The sequence below is a fragment of the Filicampus tigris genome, chromosome 19 (genome assembly GCF_054856515.1).
Source record: "Filicampus tigris isolate MCC_2025a chromosome 19, RoL_Ftig_1.0, whole genome shotgun sequence".
In the NCBI taxonomy this organism is placed as follows: Eukaryota; Metazoa; Chordata; class Actinopteri; order Syngnathiformes; family Syngnathidae; genus Filicampus; species Filicampus tigris.
In genome coordinates, this window is record NC_141235.1 from 13,493,191 (window position 1) to 13,510,414 (window position 17,224).

The 17,224-nt window shown below is 39.9% G+C and overlaps 2 protein-coding genes across 2 annotated transcripts in view; both read left to right on the forward strand.

The window, feature by feature from the left end:
* Positions 1 to 9,357, forward strand: part of LOC147129605 (caveolae-associated protein 1-like) — a 29,579-nt gene extending 20,222 nt beyond the window's left edge. Inside the window, exon 2 of the mRNA XM_086016120.1 lies at positions 4,413 to 9,357. Within this exon, the coding sequence (XP_085872246.1) occupies positions 4,413 to 5,267 (855 nt within the window). The 3' untranslated portion in view covers positions 5,268 to 9,357. The remainder of the gene's footprint in view (positions 1 to 4,412) is intronic.
* A 5,653-nt stretch (positions 9,358 to 15,010) lies between these two features.
* Positions 15,011 to 17,224, forward strand: part of LOC147129606 (signal transducer and activator of transcription 5B-like) — a 37,273-nt gene continuing 35,059 nt past the window's right edge. Inside the window, exons 1-2 of the mRNA XM_086017725.1 lie at positions 15,011 to 15,172; positions 15,833 to 15,967. Coding sequence (XP_085873851.1) covers positions 15,840 to 15,967 — 128 coding nt within the window. The 5' untranslated portion in view covers positions 15,011 to 15,172; positions 15,833 to 15,839. The remainder of the gene's footprint in view (positions 15,173 to 15,832; positions 15,968 to 17,224) is intronic.

Here is a 17,224-nt window from a genome sequence, read left to right on the forward strand (position 1 = left end):
ACTGACTTTTCATCAAGACTGTATCACGAATTTCAGTAAGGCAAATATTTTCCATTTTCCTTTCAACACAGCTGGTCAGGAAAGCCAGGATTCCTCTTTCAAGGTCAAGTTTACCCAAGACACTGCAATACAATACCTTCATAAAACCGCCAACAGAAGCCTCAACAGAAAACAATAGAAAGGAGACCCCCTCCACTCTGTGCCCCACCCTCGTTCTCCCTTGCCTCCAACTCCTGGCCTTTGATGCTATCATCTTCCTGCTAAGCAGATTTCCACTTTTCCACCTCTCTGAAGCATCATCCAATTTGTGCTGGGACTTGCTTCATGCGACAGCAGAACAGCATATCTTCCCGTGTCTGTTCTCACTCTGTTGTTTTCCTGTTTTGTTCAACATGCGCAAGTGTTGCCTTTCACGAGAACATCCACCTTCAAGATTGACTATAATGGAAAAAGGAAGTCCACCCACCTCTTAGATGTCTTTTCCATCCCTTCCTTAACAATCTATAGTGCATTGTATTCCAAAGGTGAAGGGTCACACAAGAGGAAAATGCTAGTGGAAAAGTGAGCAAGATGGACGGTTGATTTAATGACCCAAGAAAACGAAGCGATGGCAGAAGGAAAAGAGAAACAAGAGGTGCTCTGAGATTCTTCATCTGCGTGGTCCTTTCTGTGAATTACGATGAAACAGCAAGTGATGATTTTACAGTAGGCAAGCTAAAGACTATGAAAAGCTGTCTTTTCTTATCCAAATAATGTTCAATGGAGAAAGCAAGAAAAACTATCAAAAGAAATTTAATTACCGGTATATTGATTCGTGCCATTACCGGCCATTTTCATGTGACTAGCTTTTGATATAATTCACAAAAAAAGTTGCATAACCACAATCAAGTCAATTTATCTACTCTTACACAAAAAATAGGGCAAAGGAATTAGAAACATACAGTTCAATCTACCAGACTTGTTTATATGTCAATCAAACTGCCTAGAGAGGCTATTTCTATGTAAATCATGGCAAATCTGAAAAAAGACTTGTAGGCACGTTTAGTTTCATGCCACCATGTGTTAGTGCACCTTGCACCATCACCAGCGATCTGTCCGAACATGAATATTGTAAAAAAAAAAAAAAAGAAAGCTAGAGAGAAATGCTGTACTGTATAATTGCAGGCCCTCTTGCTCACCCTTCTTGCAACTTTGCTTGAAACATTTCACAATATGAAACTAATCTTGACGTGGAGGTTGTAATTCATGGCGTTTTTTTCTATTGTTGCATTGTATACAATCTGTGCACTAGTGTGGTACTGCAGCCATCCACAAACGCAATACACAATCATATTTGGCGCAAGCACATAATTTGATCGACACATTCAAAATGTGGTATGCATCTGGAATGGAAAAAAAAATGTAAGGACATTTTTTTAGCACTCTAAATGAGTATATTCTAATGACCTAGGTATGTTATGTCTTTTGTTAGATGTTGCTGTACAGGGCTTGTGAGTGCTTAGATGTCCGAGTTCGATTCACCTTGATTCGAATCGATTATTCAATTAATCCGTTTTAATCAATTTTTGATAGATTTTTGATTAATTGTTTTATCCCTAATTGTTCATAAACATAGTGAAGTGAATCCATTAGCTGTTAAGTCAAAGTCTTTGTTATTATGTTGTGTAAAAAAACTATTGCTTTACCTTTATCCTGGCATGTGTGGACAAGTAACAGGTAATAAGTCACATTATATGTTAATGTGAGCATTTGGGGAATGCTTATAGGTGCAGCTTTACTTTGGAGATGATGCTCTTGCACAACACTTTGGCAAAAGGGATGTTTCCATTGCCTCACGTCTGTCAAGGTTAATGCGCATTTTTCTCTGTAATTTGTCCCTCTGGCATGACTGAGATGAGTAAAACTTGAAGTCTTGTTGCAGTAAGTGAAAGGTTCTGTCAGATGTAATGAAGGACAACATCTCTGTTTGGGCTAGTCTGTAATTCCAGCCCTTTTGCATGACTTTGGTGAGTGATTTATGTGCCTCGCTTCAGTCATCTTGTATTTTCTTGTGATTATTTGAGAGGGAAGAAAACCAAAACAATCAGCCATACATCCATATTACGGCAGTTCAATTACGATTCTTAAAACACAAAGTAGCGGCCAAACCGTAATTATAACCCCCAATGTGAATGTCAGTCAAACCCAAATGTTTTACCGTAGTATTAAATAAACATCTTTTTTTTTTATTTCAAGCTGCACTTACTTTTTATCATGCAACATTACTAGAGTTTAATCTCACAGCGATCAAGTTTAGATGTCGATTCTGTTGCATTCTCCCGACTGTTAGCAATTGCAACGGTTTTGTGAGAATACCAAACCAGCTTCAAACCACAGATGGATTAACACCACAGATTTTCTTTTTGACACACCGTGTCATTTGCAGCGAATGTCACATATTGTCATATTATACAGTATATTAATGACATATTTGTGCCTTTTATCAGCACCACTCAAGTTGTCTTGCTTATCTTCATTACATATCATAAATGCATTATATATACACTCCAGTCTAGTCTAGTCTATGAGTTTATCAGGACCTGACGTGTGTAGATGGTTGATATCATTGCTCATTTTCCTTTAGTTCTACTGCCCCCTAGCTTTAATAAAAGCACGCACGCAGTAAACAAAACTACAGTGTTGCACTCAAAGTCAAAACGAATCTGCAGTATGCAATTACACTTAGGCGGTAAAAGAAAGAAATCCATAAGGTATTTAATTGAACTGTAGATTCTAGTGATGGGACGAGCAACACTGGTGCATCGATCAGCACTGTGCCGAGATCTCAAAAGTGTGAAAACCCGTATTGGTGCGTCTATCGCTTTAACAGAAAAATCATCTGATCAATACAGGAAGTGTGTCGTTTTGCTGTGCCTTGTCAAATTGTGTTTATAAGGAAACAAACTTTATCGATATGTTGTGGGTTTGTTGGATGGAGATTGAACACTTTGGTTAACAAAATCCCATACATAAATTACACGTTATCTCAAAATTTTATTAGATACATTTGTTATATATTACATGCTCATTTGAGCCTTTACACAAACAAGCAGATTTTGAACTCAGCAAACAAATGGAGAAAATACAATATACAAAGATCACATTTTAAGTGCAAAACTAGCAATTGAATAAAGATTTAATATTATTTCACAAACTAATGTTGGGTCAGCAATGCATGCAAGTTTATCCTTTTTTACATAATGCGACCTGCAATGATTTTTGATGTACAGCAGAGGTCAGTGTTGACTGACCAACACAGTATCAATACAGTGTCAACACAGTTCGTGTACTGTGTACAATCCATGAGGTATCATCAACCCATCACTAGTAGATTCAAGAACAATGAGTGGTGACCAGCACTTTAAGAAGGCAACCAAAAAAAAAAAAGTCCTTCACAATAATATGTTGTCACGTGTGACAAGGAGGGGGACCCAAGAGCACTGAGATCATAACTAAGTCCAAACATTTTTATTTAATTTAAAGACAACAAAAACAGTAAACAAGGTACTAGGATATTACTAAACAACAAGTACCAAAACAAACTAAACAAACACTAGGACTTGACAATTGACATCAAACTGACAAGGACTGAAAGAACACAGGGAACTAAATACAGACAAATTGATGAGACAACGAGGAACACCTGGACAAGCCACAAAGGGTTGGCGGGAGCTGATTGGCTAACACCAGGGACTGGGATGACAAGCACAGGTGGACTCAATAATCTAACGAGTCAGACAAACAGACAAAGGAACACAAGGAAAAACATGAAACTTAAGTCAAGAACCAAACTCAACAGACAGACCATGACAATAAGTTATATGCTGAATCACGAATCTCAACTTGATATTCTGACTAATATTGTGTTTGAGGAATATGATATCCACCTGTTTTATCAATTTCAGAGGGCGGCCATTTTGTCCCTTGCTGTTGACTGAAAATGACATCACATTTGCTCAAAGCTCAGGTAACAACTAAGGTGAGCTGTGATTGGTTGCTACCTGAGCCTTGAGCAACTGTGATGTCATTTTCAGTCGACAGCAAGTGACAAAATGGACGCCCTCTGAGAAGAATAAAATGGGTGGATTTTGCTTGTTAACTCATATTCCACAAACACAATTGTAATCAGAATGCCATGATTAAACTAGTGGGGGGATACAACATGTTATTGTAAAGAAAAGTTTTGGGTTGATAAGTGTTATACTTATCCACATTAGATCCTGTGCACTAAATCTCGCACAGTTAATTGAATTCATTCATTCATTCATTCATTATCCATACCGCTTATCCTCACAAGGGTCGCGGGCGTGCTGGAGCCTATCCCAGCTGTTAATTGAATTCATATTGATGTTTTTTTTTTCTCTTCCCCACAGGATGAAGTCAAAGTTCCCTCAAAACTCAATGTTTCTAAGTCCATGCGGGTCTCTGAGTCTGTATCAGGAAGCAGAGGAGGAAGTGTGCTAGAGCTCAAGGAAGCTACGGAGGAGCCTGGAGAGGATGCGGAAGAGGGAGAGAAGGAAAACAAACCTACTATAGACCTTTCCTCGGATGAGGAGGGCGTGGAGATCGAGGATGTCCTTTACGAAACCCGCGCAGAACGTATCAAGCGCAGCAGTCTGCAGCGTGTGCAAACCCTGAAGACCGTCTTCTCCAAGGAGAAGATGGATAAGACGAAGGCAAAGACCAAGGAGAACCTGGAGAGGACCAAGCAGAACTTGGAGAAGACAAAGCAGAAGACAAGAGCAAATCTGGAGAAGACCAAGCAGAAAACCAAAGCGAACATAGAGACTACCAAGCAAAAGGCCAAGGAGAACCTGGAGAAGACCCGACACAACATTGAGAAGAAGATGGGAAAGCTTGGAACACGCATGACTGTCAATCCGGAACGCAAGCAGAAGCTCCAGACATCCCGTGACAAGATGCAGAAAGCCTTCACGCCGGGTCACGTGGTTTACGCCCGCTCCAAGACTGCAGTGTACAAGGTGCCCCCTTTCACCTTCCATGTCAAGAAAGTCCGCGACGGCGCCGTTGAGGTCGTTCAAGGCACCGAGATGGTGGAGGTCTCCCAGAGTGCTGAGCCCTTCAATGAAGTGGACGAAGAGATCGAGGGAGAGGGCGTGGAGGTCGAGATGGAGATGATGAATGGTGAAGGAGATGATGAAGACGAAGAGGAGGAAAGCCATGATGTCCTTGACGATTACGAGGACAAAGACAGAGACAGCGACTAGATAAAGAACAAGGAATTTCCCAAAGTCTCTTACACCAACCTTGAGGTTATTTTGCAAAAACTCGATACAATGTAGGGATTGGACAGATCCATTTTATTTTCCTTCAATTTGATCCAACTGTTCTTAGGTTTTCTTTTGTTCATTCAGGACATCACAACATGCCTCCGTGCCTAGTTAAACCAGGAGAGTTGGCAAATATCAAAAGATTCTGACTAAATTATTTGACAGATAACCCCTATCAGGGTTTGACTATTCTATCACCAATGCCTCTTGGAGCATTATTTTTAGCTGCATGTGGTCAGAATACACAACAGAAAACTCGCTGCCCGTAAACTTCCCTTGAAGCGGAAATCAACCCAAACATATTTTTTTTAAGAATATGTTCCCAACAGGACCACTGGTTGAAACAGGGCATTCTGATTAATATTGCGTTTGTGGAATATGAGTTAAGCAGCAAAATTCACCCGTTTTTAACCATCTGTGGGGGCGGCCATTTTGTCACTTCTGTCGACTGAAAATGACATCACAGTTGCTCATGGATCAGGTAATCCCCAAACACGGCTCAGCTTCAGAAAACAGGTGAGCCGTGATTGGTCTGTGGTTTGTGGAATATGAGTCAAGCAGCAAAATCTAGCCATCTCAGGGGTCGACCATTTTATCACTTCTGTCAACTGAAAATGACATCACAGATGCCCTGAGGGCTCAAATAACAACCAATCATGGCTCAGTTTAAGAAAACAGGTGAGCCGTGATTGGTCGTTACCTGAGCCATGAGCAGTTGTGATGTCATTTTCAGTCGACAGAAGTGATAAAATGGCCGCCCCCAGAGATGGCTGCAAACGGGTGAATTAACTCTTACTTCACAAATGCAATATTTATCAGAATGCCTTGTTTCAACTAGTGGGCTTGCACAGAACATATTCTTGAAAAAAAAATGTTTGGGGTGATTTCCCCTTAACAGGTGGCTTGGGCTAATTCACCTGACACTTTGTTAATGCTTTAACTGGTGTATGTTACTTTTCTTACGTGCTCCTAAATTGTGTATTAGCAGCAAAGTCAAATAGAAAAAAAGTCATCACATCACTCTAAATATAGTTCGGTCAAAGAGGGACCAACCCAACTTGGTGTTATTTATTTAACCCAAAGTTGGGTCAAATGAATAACACACAAAACAAGTCCAATTTTGTACAAAACAAACCCATTTGGGGGGTTTGTTTTATACAAACAAACAAACCCATTTGGGTGTTTGTTTTATACAAAACAACCCAATTCGTGTGTGTGTGTCTATGTGTGTGAGGGTGGGGTCAAATATCCCACAAATGAAAAACCCACATTGTGGGTATTAATTTGACCCAACTTTTGGGTTATTAGTTTAAATAAATAAACCAAAAAGTCTGATCATTTTGGGGTTATTTCTGGCCCAACTGTCTTTGTTTGGTGCTAGATTTATGTCACAATTATGTAAGCCAAATGTTAAATACTGCGTACAAAATCATGTTTTGTGCGTTCGCGTTTCGCGTATCCAAATTGTCCACACTTACGCGCAAAATGTTTTTTCCGCTCGCGACTTCTCTCCGCTACGTGTACAATACGCTGATTCACACTTGCATTACATGCGTGGTAATTATGCCACAATTTTTAACCCATCAGGAGTCGGACAGTAGGGCTTATTTCTGATTTGCTGTTTACTATCCAATCGCATTTTACAGCACTAAGACGTCCGAGAAGCCACAAACACAAACACTCGATACAAGGGTCATTAACGTAATTGTGGCATAAATCTACCACCATATCATTGGAGTGCTTGATTGAAGTAAAGCATTTGTGTAGGCAATGGAGAAGCATTGGGCAGTAAAATAAATACTAATAGAAGTAACCGTGGTCATAATCCTTCTAAAAATGAATGCCTTTATGGCATGTGTTGTCTTGCTTTCCCTTCTCAGTCCCCCATGCTCTAATCTCTTCAAGATTTGCTTACCTTCACATTTAAGAGTTTCTGTTGCAGTGTAGACAATTATGAAGCCTCCAAAGGTGCCACGACAGTATTCTTTAACTCTCAGAATGATGTTTAGTTGTTTACATGATGTACGTGTGTAAATAAACAGAGTGATGTGCAACGCCACAAACAAACATGATGTGGCTAATTGAACGCAAGGTTCAACTCCAAGAGCCCAAAACAAATACAAAATGATCAATACTGGATCTAATGGAACTAACTCAAATTACAGATCCATTGGATTGGGGTTGAAAATACATTTACCAGATAGATACTATTTATGCTGATTCAGAGTAGTAAAGGAAAGTCAGCAAATAATGGATATTTTACCATTAGGTGACAAAAATAATGAGTTTTATATATCGTCGCTGTCCTGTGAAAAACACTTATTTCCAATTTTGGACATTTTTTTAATTTTCACGTTAATGCGATGTCTGTAATGCGGCACACCATTCACGTAAAAATAAGAACATTGAAAAAAAATGGACATAAGTGTTTTTCCCATGACAGCAACGATATTTAACATAACAGCCACACTACAACTAAAGGCTAAATTGAATTCTCTATCTTGTACATAATGTTCCAACATAACCTTTCATATTCCATTTTTAAATCGAATGTACAAAAACTATCCACAGATATTAGCACAGGATTTTTTTCATTACCTGTTGAAAAGCATTATCAATGATGCTTCATGTCGACAGAAATCTGCGATAAATGGCGAAATAATTCGCACGCTCATAAAACTGCTGGGCTCAAACTGACCCAACGCTGGCCCCAAAGGCCAATGAGACAATGCTGGGTTATTTATTCCCATCACATTGGTTTGAAAATTTGACCCAGCACATTGGTTTAAGATTTTGATTCAACAAGGGGTAAAAACTACTCATACTGATGAGTTGAAGCTACTAGGTTACCAGGTTAGCTGTGGTTAAGAATAAAACTACTTTTATTACCATCATTTTCTAAGAAGAAACAGCAGCTTTCCCCTGTCTGACGGCAAACAAGTTCATCAACAGCGCCTCTGGTGTTAGCAGCAATACAGTCCATTCAAAAATCTATTCCACACAAAAAAAACGTAATTATTAACTACCATTCAATCCATTATTAAACCTAATTCCTTCCTTTTTGTTTTCTCAAGATTTAAGACCAGCTAAATTCAATGTCCTAATTTTAGGTTTCACTTACCCATTTCTATGTATCATTTCTAAAATGTCTTTCTCTCTCTGTCACTCTTTTATTTTTTTATAATAATAAACTGAATTGAGGACCAATGCGTTGAACAAGTACCATAACACTGCATAGACTACGTGTAGACTGTTGAGTATGCTTAATTAAGAAACCTGATAGTTAAGAAATTGCAAAAGAAGATGGCGTAACCCTGCAGGCCGCTACTGCCCCCTGATTTTGTTCTGATTTTGTCTGCAGATCATTACAGCCTTCCAAGCATTTCGGTAAAATTGGTTGGTATAAGTACAACAGTGTCCACATTTGTTTGACTAATGTGTATTCTGTTTTTTGATTTGTTCATCACTGCTAATTGTAATTGATAATTGCCTTGCGGGATGGAACTGACTAAGTATTTTAATAATGTATGTTCTGCGATGACTGCATTCCTCTGGCGTGATAAAATAAAAGTCAATTCGCAAGTGATTTCTCCATAGAAGTCAAACATGGGCTAGGGAGGTTGGGATGTGAGCCAAATAGGCTGGTAATACCGTAAACATGTAAAATATATTAAGTGACGAATTCTGCAGTACTTTTATTGTCAAAGCTAATTTCTAGCACAGAAACATGTTTGAATTGTGTTTGTTTTTGTATATAATCACAATGCAGTTCATGAGTAAACATTTTGCATACCAGAGAGCACAATGCACACAGCTGCAGGCACATACCATGCATTTAGAAGTTTCTTGAGCCAAAATTGTCACGCTTGTAATAGAACATGAAATATTCTAGCTTTTTGAATGCACAAATTATCTTAGTGGTTTAATGATAGGCACGTCAAAGTTAATTAACATTGCTGTAATTGATCATATTGTACAATGTTTCATTACTTAACCACTAATGAATTAATAAAAGCTATTTAGTTCAGTGTTGTTTTTGTCTGTGCTTTTTATTTTGTCACACATATTTTATCAGGCCACTGACAATGCTGTTTACTAGCCATGCAAAATTGGATCAATTTTTCAGTTTGTTAGTGTGAATGCTCGTCTATCTCTACATGTGTGTTATTGTGCAAAGCGAAAGTTAATTTGTTAACTTCTGTTGTCTTAAAAGAAGAGAGAAGAAGACGACGACACTAAAGAAGAAGCCCCTGCCGCCAAACAAGAATCAGCAGCAGCAACAAGAGCAGATGTAATGACGCTGACTTTCGCTTTGCATAAAAACAAGGGTTTAAAAATGCATGCATGAATACACCAGGATTTGGCTAAAATGCACCGCAGGATTCTAGTTAAGATAAGACAATTTTAGGATAAAAATTAAAACTTTAAAGTAAGTTATTAGCCAACGTTCCGTCGTAATCGACCGCTGCTGGGCTTGTAGCGGATGTTCCTTTTACAGCCTACAGCTTTGTATTGTACTTTATTTTGCATTTTAAATTTAAATTTGTTGTGTAACAATTTAGAAGGGTGGAAACCATGTCGGGGTTTTCGCAATAGAGGCGTAAACCCCCCCCAAAATAAAAAATAAAAATAAATATAATAAGAAATGTAAAAATAATAGTAAAAAAGTCAACCGCTACTTGGCATATTTTTCAGCTTTCGCGGGTGGTTCTGGTCCCCGTTAGCCGCAATAAACGAGGGATTAACTCTATATATATACAGGAAGTCCTCAATTTACGAACGAGTTCCGTTCCTACACTGGTGATGTAACCTGAATCTCCGCGTATGTCGGATTTCACCGTTAAAGTCGAAATTTCCATCAAAATGCTTGGTATAAAAAAAACAAAAATACACTAAAATAAAAACATAAGATGCTGTACTTAGCATTACTGTTTCGAGGTGGATGAAGAAGAAGGAGAGGAGGGAGAAAAAGGCAAAGATACTGCTGGCGCGCACAGACACGATCGAGACACTGCCCATGCACAACAAGCAAGGAATACTGGTCTTTGTAGTACAGGAAGTGCTTGTATGCGGAAGTGCGTTGGCACGAAACCCGTCATAAATACAGAAGCAGAGGAAAACAAGCTCAGAGACGCAGCACAAAAGCACACTTTTGGAGCGAGGAGGAAACCGGCTGCTTCATTCCCGTGGTGAGTGACATGAATATCAAGTCGAACCGAACCAACCCACCAATCACGGCTGACCTGTTTTCTGAATCGGAGCAGTGATTGGTTGTTGTGAGCATTTGTGATGTCATTTTCAGTTGACAGAAGACAAAATGGCGGCCCCCAAAGATGGTTAAAATGTAGTGGATTAACACTTATTCCACAAACCCAATATTTATCAGAATGCTCTGTTTCAACTAGTGGGCCTGCTGGGAACATATTCTTGAAAAGAATGTGAAGTTAACTTTAAGCACCTTTCACCAACCCACCAATCACGGCTGACCTGTTTTCTGAATCGGAGCCGTGATTGGTCGTTGTGAGCATTTGTGATGTCATTTTCAGTTGACAGAAGACAAAATGGCCGCCCCCAAAGATGGCCAAAATTTAGTGGATTAACACTTATTCCACAAACGCAATATTTATCAGAATGCCCTGTTTCAACTAGTGGGCCTGCTGGGAACATATTCTTGAAAAGAATATGTTTGGGTTGACTTCGACTTTAACTAGAAAAGTTTGTAAGTAGGGACGTGTGTTCCATGTAAATGCCCCAATCCGTTCCAAGCTCCCCAACATTCAGACATAAAGGTTTTTAAAGCATAAAAATGCATCCAAATATGTAAAAAATACGTTACAATTAGATTTTTGCACAATAAATGTGAGTTGTGCATAATGTAATAGAGTAAAGAATAAAAACGATGGTCATTTACCTTTTAATCGCTGTCGTCATCGTTTTTTGCTCTCTTTGGTTCATGTTCTCTCTCGGAAGTGGGGTTTTGCCTGGCGTTTTGTAAAGAATCCTGCGCAGACCAGCTGTGTGGAATTGTCCAGCACATGTTCAACCTGAGCCTGAAGCTGGGCAGGGTCCCCCAGCTATGGAAAACATCCTGCCTGGTCCCGGTGCCAAAGACCCCCCACCCGAAGGAGTTCAACAGCTTCAGACCAGTGGCGCTGACGTCTCACCTGATGAAGACCCTGGAGAGACTGGTCCTTGTCCACCTGCGCCCCCTGGTGAGCTCCTCAATGGACCCACTCCAGTTCCCATATCAGCCTGGCATCAGTGTGGATGATGCCATCATCTACCTCCTCCACACTTCACTCTCCCACCTGGAGAAGGCGGGGAGCACTGTGAGGATCATGTTCTTTGATTTCTCCACTGCTTTCAACACCATCCAGCCCACCCTACTGGGAGACAAGCTGGAGCGGGCGGGGGTGGCCCACCACCTCACCACATGGATCCAGGACTACCTCATAAACCGGCCACAGTATGTGAGGACACAGGACTGTGTGTCTGATGTGCTCCTCTGCAGCACGGGGGCCCCACAGGGAACTGTCTTGGCTCCCCTCCTGTTCACCCTCTACACCTCGGACTTCAACTACAACACCCCTACCTGTCACCTGCAGAAGTTCTCTGACGACTCTGCGATTGTCGGCCTCATCACAGGCGGAGATGATCGGGAGTACAGAGAACTTACTCAGGGTTTTGTGGACTGGTGCCAGCAGAACCGCCTCCTGATCAATGCGGGGAAATCCAAAGAAATGGTGGTGGATTTCGGTAGGCGCCAGCACTCTTCACCTGCACCAGTGAATATCCGGGGAACAGATGTTGAGAGAGTCTCAACTTACAAGTACCTGGGTGTTCATCTGAACAATAAACAACACAGACGCCCTCTATAGGAAGAGTCAGAGCAGACTCTTCCTACTCAGGAGACTGAGGTCTTTTGGGGTTCAGGGGACACTCCTCAGGAACTTTTATGACTCGGTGGTTGCATCGGTCATCTTCCAGGGAGTGGTCACCTGGGCAGGCGGCGTCTCGGCCCGGGACAAGAAGCGGCTGGACAAACTGGTCAGGAGGGCCGGCTCTGTCCTGGGCTGCTCCCTGGACTCTGTGGACTCGGTGGGGGACAGGAGGATGTTGGCCAAGCTGTCATCAATGCTGGGCAACCCGGCCCACCCCCTCCAGGGCACCCTAACAGCACTCCACAGCACCTTCAGTGACATACTGTTACACCCTCGCTGTGCAAAGGAGAGATTCCGCCGTTCCTTCTTGCCTGCTGCTGTCAGACTCTTTAACAAGAACATTGTGTAGTCTCTACAAACTGGCGGACATTAGTGCAATTGTGCAGTCCTGCACCTGAGCTCGTATCGTGCAATACCCAATATTCCCCACTACTGTAATACCGTGCAATACTCAACATTCCCCACTACTGTTAGTCTAGTTTTATTTTTATCCAATGCTGTTCCTTACATTTCACTACAGCACTGCAGCACTGTCACTTACTTAGAGTATTTTTTCCTCTGTACTATGTACAGGCCGAAATGAGTGTTCCTCATACTTTTTATGTAGATGTAGGTTGGTGTGTATATACATGTGTATATACACATGTTACTGCGTATATTTACATAGGTTTGATCCTAAATGTTTGCCGTCAATGTTATACATTAATGGCCACATTATGCCGCCGCCCCTGTGTGACCTATATCTTTGCTGCTGTAACAATGAAAATTTCCCCACTGTGGGATCAATAAAGGCATTCTTATCTTCTTATCTTATCTTATCTTATTTAATAAAGTGGCAACTGTCGATATGGTCGTATTCTTTGGCGAGATCAACCAAACACATCCCTTTTTCATACGTTTCTATTATCTTGCTTTGTTTGTGTGGACAAAAAAAAACAATTTTCTTCTCTTTTTCTTTTCCTCGTTTCTCCATCACTTTCTTGGGGTCCATAGCGAATACTGTAATTCACGTAAAACTATCGGAGGGGCGAATGACGAGGACGCTGCATAGACATACTGTATGTATCACATACATATCTATCTACCTTTCTATCGACACACATAGACACATACGGTAGAGGTCCCTCTTAGCCAATGGGATGCTATGAAAATGCTAGGTAGTAGCCAATGGCAGAGCAGCTATGAGTATGTTGCGTTCAGTAAACTTTGGAGCGGAGAGTAGCAGCCCATACTAGGGCTGCTCGATTATGAAAAAAATATGAATCACAATTATTTTGGTAAATTGAAATCACGATTATTCAAACAACTTTTTTGTTTTGTTTTTAAAGTAATATTTACACATAGTAAACAAAGTTAACGTAATTTGCTACTGATAAATTATACATTTGATATGCTGATTGGGTGAAACTAATTTAAAAATGTTGGCTGTTACATATTAGTCATTTATACAATACTTCTAAATTACAGTAGGCCATATATAAACTGTATTACAATATAACGACTAATAAAATGTTTGTAAATTGCATTTGAAGCAATTTGAAACAAAAATAATTACCAAAATTTGACTTCATATTATAGACTACACAAGAAATTTTACATAAGTCACAGTAATAATGTTTAGCATGGTTTCTATTGTTGTGCTAGTAAAAGTAGTGTATATTTGCATAAGATATGTTATTTAAAATAAATCCCACATGCCGATGGCCAAGTAGAGTCTGTGCCCTAAACATTTGGAAGCCTTGTCCGGCAATACATTTTGTTATCTTTTTGTGTCTCTCTGATGTTGATGGGTAGGTGTTGCTGCGTACAGTGTTTCAACGACTGAGAATTGCGTTGCGAATGACGCCATAATCTGAGTTGGTGTTTTCTTGCTTTGGTGTATCATAACATCATCGTAAACCAAACGATGGTTGAATAGATTCGTCGTGTTGCCGGTGGGTGCAGAGACAACTTGCACTTTATACGTCTTTGCTCGTCGTCTTCCACAGCAAACCCAAAATGTAACCAAATAAGCAATTTCGACTTGCTTTTCTTGTTTACAAGTCGTTCCTGTGGCGGGTCTTGTGCCATTTTTAGGTCTGTTACTCTGTTAAAACGTTGAGTAGGAGCGTGTGCAGTGTGACTTGTGGGGTGCGGGCTGGCTAGCTAGCTAGCTAGCTTGGAGAGGGCGGAGCGGCGGAGTAACTCGTGTGCGCATGCCTCAAAACAACTCAAAATTAGTATTAACAATCGTTTTTTTACGATTATGCCAATTTTGTAATCGCGGAGTTTAATAATCAAAATCGTAATTGAATTTCGATTCATTGCACAGCCCTAGCCCATACTGTATTTTTACCTTTCGTATCCTGAAATTTCTTTCGTAACAAGAGGCAATATTTTCCCGTTGAGGCGTTTAGTAACTTGAAAATTTCGTATGAAGATACGTTCGTAAGTAGGGGTACCACTGTACTGTGTTTTCTTTTTAGAGATCGGGTGCCTCAATTGGGGGGCGGCAGCCCCCTAGGCCCGCCCATGGAGGAGCCTGTTTATATTTACAGTATTTCATGTCTGCTGAGAGTGTTGCCATAAGGCGGGGCTTGTAGCAGAAACTAAAACTCTGGCAGGACCACAACGATTTAAAGATAATTTCTATTATAACATTGAATAATAGCAATCCATAATACAAACTTAAAACATAAATCATTTTTGATGAAGCTAATAGAGAGTTCGTTTGTTTAATTTTGAAAGATAGAAACGGAAGCTGTCCCAAATATTAACACTTGACCCATTGTTCCAGCAACAGCTGGTATCACAGAATGTAGCGCGAACGTCAACAACTGTGACGTTTAAAAGTTGTTTACGTGTGGTACGTCCGCTACTTTTCCATGGCGTTTCTGTGAGTTGTTCTGCAGCCGTTTAAAGGTGAGCTTGATTCACAACCGTACAAATGACATGTGACGGAGGGGAGTTGAAGTTTGAATCGTATGCTGTAACTTGACAACCAAGTTGTCACTGAGCTCGACGATGCTAGCGAAGATGATAGCATACTTTCGCTAGCTAGCACAGTGCATGTCCCACCCAAGTTAAAAAAAGCAAACAAAAGAAACTCAAAATCCCTGTAGTATTAATATAAATACGTATATCAGTTCAACAATATACAGATATCTAATGAAACCTATTCCTTTGTGTCATATGCGTGGCAATCCCTGGGTGTGCATTAACATTCGTTAGCAAGCTAAAACATCCGTTCAACTTAATAGGAAGCAGACCAATAACCAATAAAGATCGTCAGTGTGCACACATTGTGAATTGAATGAAAAATTCAAAATTTGATAACTTATTAGTATGTAAATCCGAGTTGTCCAATCAAATAGAATCTATTACCATTGTTTTGAAAAGTAAAAGCCCCGTGTTCATTTAAACAGCATTATTGAAAACTGTGCTTTTCAGCGTCTGTCGTTACATGCAACCCGAGTTTCAAACCTATATCAAAAATCCTCTCTGATTCGCTGTTCCTACCACGCCTCCCCTCATCTTTTTCCTGTATTGTCCCCACAACCCCACCACCCCACACTTCCACAGGAGCACCATGGCAATGTGGATCCAAGCCCAGCAGCTGCAGGGCGATGCCTTACATCAGATGCAGGCACTCTATGGCCAGCACTTCCCAATTGAGGTGCGGCACTACTTGGCCCAATGGATTGAAAGCCAACTCTGGTAATTTCAATTTCTGTTCCAAACAAAAAATTCCATGCCATAGCTAAATCGATAATAGACCTGTGATACACGTGCAAGGAGGATGCAAGTGGTGCCACATAAAGAGACAAATGAACAAATGATGAGTAAATGAAAATCTTTTCAATTTTTATTCTATGGTCCTTGCTTTATATTGATTGTACGAACCCAATTCTAATGAAGTTGGGACGTTTAGTTAACTAAACAAATAAAAACAAAATACATTAATTTGCAAATCATTTTCAACCTATATTTAATTGAATACATTACAAAGACAAGATATTTGATGTTTAAACTGATCAATTTTATTGTTTTAAGCAAATAGTCATTAAATTAGAATTTTATGGCTGCAACACATTCCCCAAAAGCTGGGACAGGTGGCAAGAAAGACTTAGAAAGTTGAGGAATGCTCATCAAACACCTGTTTGAAATATCCCACGGGTGAACAGGCTAACTGAGAGCTGGTCAGTCCCTCCAGGATTTTGCAGGAATTTTTTTAGGATTGTTGTGGTCTAAAATGCCTGATTTCACAGGCAACTTTCCTAAAAGGCAATTTTCCTAAAAGTTATTTTTTGCTGAAAACCTCATTTGTTTACAATCAAGCAAACTTTTTCTACTAAGTGGATTTTTACAAAAGATGTTTGAATAAGCAACAGATATTTATAAATATGTATATTCTTTATTGGAAAAAGGATATTTAGCTCCTCTTAGCATCTGGAGTTTAAAATTTAAAATTAAAAGCTAATCGAACAAACTGAAACAATTTTTTCCTCCAAAATTGAACAGAAGTGAACCTGATGTGCCCCAAATGTTAGTATACTAACTGTGAACATTATAGCATTTGATTTAACCCTTACCCTGAATTTCAATATTCCTCGACCAATTCAAGGCATTCAAGCTTCAAACCAAGTCATTATAGCAATCGTGTAAACTTTTCTCATTTCGAATTTCACCATGAAACCTTCACAAAGGCGTTCGGACTAACAAGACTCAGCAGGACTATTTGAAATGCTCCCTTGAATTTTCTTCTCATTATTATTATCATTACAAACATCACTATCATTACGATCACTGACAATAAAGACAAAAGACAACGTATTAGTTTTTCTACTTTTCTTGTTATAATGTCAATGACAATGGTTAACATACCGGGCCAATGTTTCAAGAAAAAAAACAATTGCGGGAACCCTTCATACTTGTATGTGCATATCACTGTGCCTGGTAACAGTAAGAAAAAAA